The 9,106-nt window shown below is 35.9% G+C and overlaps 1 protein-coding gene across 1 annotated transcript; it reads right to left on the reverse strand.

Annotated features, from left to right (window-relative positions):
- Positions 1-526: 526 nt before the first annotated feature.
- Positions 527-6,364, reverse strand: LOC121938504 (V-set domain-containing T-cell activation inhibitor 1-like). The gene is made up of 5 exons (XM_042481742.1): positions 6,172-6,364; positions 5,082-5,146; positions 3,659-4,012; positions 2,278-2,529; positions 527-846 (listed from the first exon to the last, which is right to left on the reverse strand). Exons 1-5 carry the CDS (start codon positions 6,201-6,203, stop codon positions 734-736), a joined length of 816 nt encoding a protein of 271 aa, XP_042337676.1. The 5' UTR covers positions 6,204-6,364; the 3' UTR covers positions 527-733.
- Between the last annotated feature and the right edge of the window lie 2,742 nt (positions 6,365-9,106).

The raw sequence follows: 9,106 nt of genomic DNA on the forward strand, positions 1-9,106 counted from the left end.
ACTTTTAAATGTGTTTATATGTTTATTTAGTTCTGTTTTATTTTCCTTTCTGTTTACTTCCATTATTTCCCAAAACTATTTATTTATTTATACATTTGGAGAATGCTTGCTCACCTTGCTAATATACATTTACTTTCCTGTTTAGTTTTTCCTTATTTTATTTTAACATATTTTTTAATCATTGACTTATTTTTTAATTAATTTGAAATGTATTATTGACATACCAAACTTTGAAAGAAATCAACCAGTTTCAAAAGAAGTAAAATACATGGTATTTATTTATTAACGCCATAACAAAAAAATGATAGGGTACCAATTTGACAAGATACACCCTTCCTATGGGACTCAGTCATATTGTATGCTGAAACATAATACAGAGTTTAATTTCTTCCAATTATTTTTTCTTATTTTCTGCATTTTAACGACATGAATGATTTACTCTATTTTTTATTGTAGACTTATAAAAAACTCAAACTAATAGGAATTTAGAAATGTCTCTTACAAATAATCTAGATGGAGCCTAAACTTAAAACATGACACATACATCTGTGAAATGAAATGCTGATTGAGAATATTCTGTTACACGGTAACAACATCCATTATAATAAATTAAACACCAAATAACATAATTTTCAGAAATTACTGTTTTTTTGCACTTTGAATCGTTGCTTATGTCAAATTCGGTCACTGAATGCAACACAAGCACACACAAAAGTGAAATTATTATTCTTAATTAGGTCAGATAACAGATGCAGAGGACAGCGGTCATAATGCTCAGGTAAGTGGATGCCAGCAGGGATGGGGCAGCACTGTAGGTGAAGTATGTGTTCTTCAAAACACCTGAGTCTGGAAATATGGAGGGAGATTCAAATGTAATACAACACATTTAGTTTTTAAAAAAAAAACATATTTTGTGGTCCTTCATTTAAATTTTTGTCTGGGTTTTTGTTTGTTATGTTTTGATCTTGTTGTGCCCTATGACAAAAAAACAATCTTGTGTTTCTGTTTTGTATCAGCGAAAATATATTCATATTTTGTGTTAAAATATCTGCCAGATGACAATTGAATTAAAGGAGCATTCCACCAAAATTGAGTCACAGGAGTTGAGGGACTTTTCAGAGACACATTATTAAAAGAACAGTCAGTGGAATCAGATCAGCAGAAGCTGAGATCCTTTGTTTTTGTGATTGTTGCAGCCTGAAAAGCCTGACCTTACCAAGGCTTTTTTTAAAAATTGGAATGCAAGCTGCAATATTTTAAGGCCTTTTTGTTTGCAATGAAATTGCAGAAGTAAGTGAAAAAAACAAAAATAGTTCTGGAGCTGCCTTAGACTCTGCGCCTAATTCTGAATATGCAACGCTTTAAACAGGAAAACTTGCGGTAAAGTCGTGGTGATTGGACAAAATTGCAAGATTGTGCAGAATTCAAAGAGGTTCGCTGAATTTGTGTTAATTGTTGCAATTGCAACATCACAAAATCCAGGAGGAACTGACTAATGTGGCACGCAGAGGACTTTTAGTCCCAGTAGTTCCACTATAAAAGCTACACATCAGTGAAACACTCTGCCTGATTATGTGAGGAGCTGCAGCTCTATCAGGACTTTCAAAACCACCTTGAAAAGACGTTAAAAGCCGTTCAGCTCTGTACTCACTGACCTTGAACTCTGCACTTTAAAATGTCTTTTTTAATTTGACAAGCATTCACCTGTGATGTGCTGTTGTGGGTAGTATTTTACACTGTGTTTTGTAAGTGATGAGCTTTTTTGTGTAGTGTTGTGTTGTTGTGTCTCTCTTGTGTCCTGCTTTGTATCACTTTATATCATGTGCTATTGTGTGTATTATTTGTTTTGTTTTTCCTCTTTGTTCTGACCTGCCGAGGGAATGCGGATGCGAATTAGCGCTAAGATATAATCTGGTACGGTGCATCTAACGGTGACATTTATGTTTTTTAAACTGTACATAAATAAATGAAGAACATATTCTGCATTTTCCAAAATGCAACTCAACCGAGTCTTTTCTTACACCCTCCTTGCCTGATGAATGCACACGTCTTTAAACCTGCACACTCCAGTTTATAACAAAGGCTTTGTGTCAAAAATTTGAGGACCTAATCTGAGATAATAAACTAAAAAAAAATCTAGACATTGTGGTTATTTAGTCAGACTTTAGAAAGCTCCTGCACGGCCACAGAAGACATCATACATGTGTAAAATCAGTAGATGTAAGTATCTACCAATATACATCCCTGTGAAAATGTTCATTAACTAAACAAAATTACCTGTTACAGTTGCCCTTGAGACGGAGGTCACCAGCTTATTTCCAATCCTGCAGGTGTAGGTGTCGCTGATGTTGACCGATGGCAGCGTGCTGACCACACTGAAAATCCCTGCAGAGTTTTGTGTGAAGCTCGAGCTTCCCACCAGGAAGTCTCCATCATAGTTCGTCCACGTCACGTTTGGTTTAGGGAGCCACCTGTTTGCTTGAGCAGTCAGGACGCCGTCAGAGAATTTAAACGTTGGTGCTGAAAAGGCTGAAAATAAAAACATGAATTCATGCTTTAACGTTAAGTCAGGCAATGGCTTAGTGGTCACACTGCATTTTGAAACTTTTTAAATTGGCTGTAAAGTCCCAAAAAAGAAAATAAATTAAATGCAAGGTGTAACAATAGGAGAGTATGTAGAAAAATGACTAAAGTATCAAAAATAAGATAAAATGAATAAATAAATAAATATGGGAATAGATAAATAAACTATTAAAACTTTTTGTTTTACAACTTTTCAAATCAATCAAGGTTCTAAAGTCCCAAAAAACAAAATAAATCCAGTACCTAGTGTAACAATAGAAGAGAGTGGGGAATATAAAATAGACATAATTATCAATAAACAAATAATTTAAAAAATAGTTTGAATAAATACAGCAATAAAATAAATCCGGTAATACATAAATGTATAAATAAATACAGAAATCAATAAATAAATCCAGTAATACATAAATTAAGGAATAAATTATGAAATACATGTTGAAATAAATAGAGAAATCTGTAAATAACTAAATAAAAATTGATAATCAAACAGGATATAAGGAAATACATATCTTAAATTATTTCTACATTTGTACAACTACATCTATTTATTTCTGTGTTTGTAATTGAATGAGGCAGGAGTTCATAACCTCTGCATTTTTTTCTCTATGTATTTATGCGTGTATTTATTTCAGCATTATTTTGAAAATGTATTGATGTCCATATCTATTTATTAATAATTATGTAATTTTTTGTCCTCCATATAGGAGAATAGTGGTGAAAGTGGTGTACAAATATCCTCATTAATCCCTGAGTTAGCATTTATAAGCATTATAAAAACATCTAAAAAACGGTATAAAATAAACTATGTTTTAGTTGTACGCAGATCTGACGATAATTTTATTAAAGTACAGTTTTTGTCAACAATCATAAATCCTCCTGTGGACACCTATAAGTAAATACTAGTGATTAAACAGATAAGTAATGACATTAACCTGAAGTTAAACAATGTCATAATGATATAAATTATATAGGATAAGACATTTTTGTTAAGAAATACTGTTTATATCAAGAATGTGCTATAAACTGTGTCTCATATGTAAACACAGAGTGAAACTGGACAGACGAGTCATCCTACCTGCTGTCCTGAGGTGAATGTCGACCTTCCCTCCTCCGCCGGAGGAGCTGATGCTGCAGGTGTACTGCCCGTCGTCACGACTCGTCACGCTCCTCAGCAGCAGGGAGGCGTTGCCCTTGAGCAAAGCGTCAGGGAAGAGCTGGGTTCTCTCTTTAAACTGTGAGTTCTGGTCCGTAAGCTCTGGAGCTCCGTTTGCGTACTGGTAAACCAGCCCCGTCAGGTCCTGTTTCTCCCAGGTGACTTTCACCTCTCTGAGGTTGTTCTCTGCTGTGTTGAGATAGCAGCTGAGAAGCTTATCGTCGCCGAGGTTTGCGATGGGGAACATGCTGCTGCTCCTCACCTCCGACAAGTTGCCTGTGGGACAAGGACACGGGGCAGACTCATAATGGGGAACATATCATGATAATTAGCCTTAACATATGTTTTTTTTTAGCCCAGCTGGGACATTATCTCCATGAAAGAACTATTTTCTTTCTACCAAGCCACACCTGCCAACTGTATCATTGCGCAGAAGGAAACGTGCATCTACTCATGATGCCGTTTTTGTTTTAATTTCATCCTATCCAAAATCCTCTCTGTTCATGTATTACCCTCTGTGTGGAGAAGCAACATTTTGTTACCAAGCAGCACATACCTGGAATAACCTTCCAGATAATGTTAGACAAGCCCCGACTCTGATCACTTTAAATACACTGCCTACCCCACCCAATAATGACAACAAATTCATTTTAAAACTCAATTTCAAGTTATTTTAAATAATCTTTTTTTTTTTTTTTTTTTTATCTTTGCACCTCTTGTCTGCACTGATATGTTATATGATATGATTTTTATTTTTAATTGTAAATCATTTAATAATTAATTTGAGTTAAAAAAATCTCTCTTTTCTTTACTCCTTTCATATGTTTGATGTCTTATTAATCTGTTAAGCATTTCATGTTTTATGAAATTTGTCATACCAATAAAGCTGCCTTGCATTGCCTACATGCATGCCTCCTTCTGCATATTGATGCAGTTGGTGGGTGTATTTCGGTCGAAAGAAAATAGTTCCTACATGAAACTGCTATCTTGAGTAACTGTATCACTATTTCTGGACAGAGACATTGCTGTTAAGTTTTTCAGATTAATTTTTTGGCACTTTGAGCACCACAAGCTGAGTGCCATCTAGTTCCATTATATTGGAGAGAAAGCAGTCTCACACCAAAACAATCTAGATTGATAAACAGCACCACAGGTAAGAGGAAAAAATATGCCTTTTTGATTTTAGGATGAACTGTCCCTTTAAGAACTTGCTGTGTTCGTGTCAATAACAAGAATTAGCTGCTTTTTATTTTAAACAAACACATGTGCTGAACACACCCATGTCTCCCCCCTCAGGCCTAACAGAGCTGTCACTATGGATAACAGGATCTCACAAGGATCTTACCTGAGAAGGACAAGGCTAAGATGAGGATGATGATGGCCGAGAATAAGATGATGAGGGTAATCATGCTGCACACAAAGAGAAACACAAAAACAGGAGAGAGTGAGGACACAAACGCACTATGTGCCTGGGCTGAACTTGCAGATTAACTTCACAGAAAGCTGTAGAAATCTGTAGAAACCCAGGAGTAAAGAAGTATGCATTAACTTTCCCGAGTAAAACAACACAACAATAACATTTTCCTTTGGAAGTAAAAGTTTTGCATTGAAAAATGTACTTAAAGCATCACGGGTAAATGTACTCTTTCTGCAATGCCAATGATTTTACATTATGAGCAATATATTATAGGCCTAATATATGACATTATCATTAGATTTTTATATAACGTTTGGTCATTTAGTCCTAATCTCGGGGATGTGCCCCCTGCAAAGAGTCACAAAATAAATCTGTTAGGCCATGAGAAGAGCTGCAACAATTAATTGATTAATTGTTAACTATTAAGACAATCACCAAAAAATATGATTCAACTTCTTAAATGTGAATATTTTTGGGTTTCTTTAGTCCTCAATGACAGCAAACTTGATATCTTTAGATTGTGGACAAAACATTTCAGGACACTGATCAATATTTCACACCATTTTCTGACATTTTATTTATCAAACAACTAATGAATTAATCGGGAAATTAATCAACAGATAAGTCAACATTGAAAATAAGTGTTACTTTCAGCACTAGATGTAAAGTGACTCATTGTAGGTGACTAATAAAAATGTTCTGCTAGAGAACTTTGTATTGTTATTTTTGGCTTTTACTTTAATCTTTGCTTTTTCCGTGAAATATTGGATTTTTTTCAGGCTTAACTGTCTTATAAGCCAAAAGAGGAAATGTCTCTTCGTTGAAACCGCTAACAAATCTGAAATGTGACACCTCTTATAGTGTTACATCACCGGCTATACATTTAATAATGCATTTTATTGTATGATCTTAAATCTGAAAACAACCAGTAGCTACAGCTCCACCACTTTAGACACCCAGATATTCTCAGCATTGAATCACCATCTGCAGAAAACACACTCAAACTTTATAGCCACACCTGCCAAAGATGATCTGCCCAAGGGAAGCCATGTCTGTCGATGAAACCTCTTGAGAAGAACAAACGATTTGATCCTGTTGCTTAAGTCAAAGGTCCAGTCATAACATTCCTCCTAAATATCCACCATTGATCAAAAATTAACCCACGCACACACTCTCCTGCCAAAAAGACTTCTTCTTCTTCCACAGAGACTGTCTGCTGTGTTGCCTGTTTGGCCTCCTGAACAGCACTTTAAACACAACACCATGAGTAAATATTACCTTTAAGGCGTGTGCTTCGTACATGTTGACGAGGTGTCACAGTAGCTCATTTATCTTATCAAAATAAAGGTCCGATATACTAATTAACAAAAGAAACTGTCTCTAATTTAGTATTTATTTCCCACAGTGACATTTGTATGAAACTGAAAATTTACTGTAACTGCAAAATGGGTGAGGTTATTTTATAGCACTCCTGCTGGCTGTGATTATGTGAAGATAATCAGTTCACGTAATGGTAAAAGAATGACAAGTACCCTGAGTTTCCTCCAACAATTTACCCAAGGTGGAGTAAAATTCAATGTGTCATGCTGGAAAAGCCATAGAGACGGCAGAAACAGACAACTAAATGCATCACTGGAAACCAAAATAAAGAAATTCATTTTTCACCTTCTTTTGTGGAAAACGTCCCACCACATAGCAACAGTATATCTCATGGCATAAGAAAATAAATACACAGAAAGTACTGTGGTACTATTTACCACTATTACCACTATTTATTTTCTTTATCTGTGGTTAACTGATCACCGAGAGGCCCCAAATCTGGTATTTCAAATAAGGGCCATTAACTGTAACAACCGTTATTGTTAGATCCCCATTAATTGGACTATTTATTTCATAGTCATAGGAGATGAAAAAAAAATCTAAGCAAAACTAAAATCATCAAAACACTGGTACTGTACCAAGAAGCAGACAAGGTCAACACGCATGAGGGCACATTTAAAAATGGGGAAAAAACCCTCCGAGGACCACTGAAAAAATCCTGACAACCATCAGGCCTGCATGTGATCGATGTTATGCTCTATGCACATGCACATTTACATCATGTGAAATGTGAAGTGACATTTATTTTAGTTCCCTTATTCGTAGCAGACCCACAGCTAATTTCCTGTAAAGACACAGAAGTGGGATGTGACATCTACAACTACATAAACCATTTCATCACCTTCTTATCGAGATCTGTTACTTTAGTAAAGTAGAAATAAAACAGTGTAAAAGTATGTAAAACCTGCATTCAAAAGTATTAGCATCAAAATATACTCAAAGTAGCAAAAGTTCAAGTACTCATTATGCAGAATGGCCCATCCCAAAAATAATGTACTTTATATTATTGGATTCTTTTCGTTGATAGACCGATGCATATCGCTATTTAACCCTTTGAAACCTCCACAAGCTGGTTTGATCTCTTGGCAAGAAAGCAATGAGCAACTTAAGAAGAAATGACCCAGAAATTAGCAAAACATACAAGACAATTACCTGAAAAACACTGACACACACACACACACACACACACACACACACACACACACACACACACACACAAACACACACACACACACCAACACACACCGCTCACTCACACAGCTCTACCAATTTTATTCTACAGACAGTGTAGGCTGTTGTTTTGTGCATCATTGTCCTGCACATGGTAAAGTTATAACAAAAAAAAAAATAAGTTGACTTAAGGGAGGGATCTTCCCCCTTCTTACCTTAATATATTAGCTGATGTAATACTACTACTACTACTACTAATAATAATAATAATAATTATGAGAATTATTAGTTTGTTTATGTGCTTCACAACCTGAGATTGGTGATGGCAGAAATAAGGGAATGAAGGCTCGGATATGTGCTACTCAGTTTCGTAGTGACTGTACTGTGCTGACCCTTAAATAACTGTGAAGAAGAATCTGAATTACTAAAATAAAGAAATGGAATTATTAAATATTAGTTTATTTATTATTTTGAATTAATAATCTGAATCTGCAGACTAAGTTGTGAATAAAGCCATCAGGAAAAATGCAGCATCAAAATGTGCAATTTTTGCACCCAACAAATTGTGAGGTAGCAAAAAGACAAAATACTTAAGTACAAGTAGCTGATGAGTATCGCTCTGATTTTTATGCACAATAAAAAGCATCTGGGAAAATCCTTCCTCGCTTAATTGAGAAGTGAAAGCATACGGTACCGTCATTTTGAAACTTCTGGCGGCTGGTACGCTGTGGTTGACCATGGTGTCATCCAGATTTAAGGGATGTTCATCTGGTTAAAAGCTTTGACTCAGCCGGTGGAGGAGAGAGCATCACCTGCTGTGGAACAAGACAAAGAAAAAGAAGATAATTCAAATGGAGCAGAATATTTAACACTTAAACCATTATTCTTCAGCCAGCATGACTCACCTCGGTCATGATGTTCCTCAAAAACTTTTTGAACTAATAACTAATGCTGTGAGTACGTTCCTGCTAATAGTCCTCTTCTACATCCTGCAGTACCTGTTTGACATGAATTTTGTGTGCTCGTGCATGTCAGGCTTTCATGCAAATGGTTTACTGTATCTGTTGATCCCTCCTGGGATCCTCACCTGGATTGTCGAAATCATCGAGTCCTTCCACAGAAGAAGGATGTTTTCCAGATGGCAAAGTCTTTGCCAAAATGATGCCTGCCTCAGTTTTGGGAGGTGGCTGATCAGCTATGTCTGTCTGGCTGCTGTTTGGATAGCCACTGTTCTGTTTGATGGAGACTGGTACTATTGCGTGACGACAAACCTTCATCCCAATCAGACAGGAGTTCCTTGCAAAGACCAACAAAAGCTGAGCAACAAGGAAAACCTCATCAAAGCTGCTTATAAGTCTACATCACTTGTAAGTAACACCACACAGAAATCAAATATGTTAAAT

Source organism: Plectropomus leopardus, unplaced genomic scaffold, assembly GCF_008729295.1.
Source record: "Plectropomus leopardus isolate mb unplaced genomic scaffold, YSFRI_Pleo_2.0 unplaced_scaffold2968, whole genome shotgun sequence".
Lineage (NCBI taxonomy): Eukaryota > Metazoa > Chordata > Actinopteri > Perciformes > Serranidae > Plectropomus > Plectropomus leopardus.

What these genes read in the sequence shown, in the direction of transcription:
- LOC121938504 (XM_042481742.1), bottom strand. Translation starts at nt 6,203, where the DNA reads ATGGCTTCCCTTGGGCAGATCATCTTTGGCAG. An exon ending in GGGCAGATCATCTTTGGCAG is followed by an intron (nt 5,147 to 6,171) that starts GTGTGGCTATAA and finishes CTTTGTGTGCAG; the next exon opens with CATGATTACCCTCATCATCT. An exon ending in CTCAAGGGCAACTGTAACAG is followed by an intron (nt 847 to 2,277) that starts GTAATTTTGTTT and finishes CCATATTTCCAG; the next exon opens with ACTCAGGTGTTTTGAAGAAC.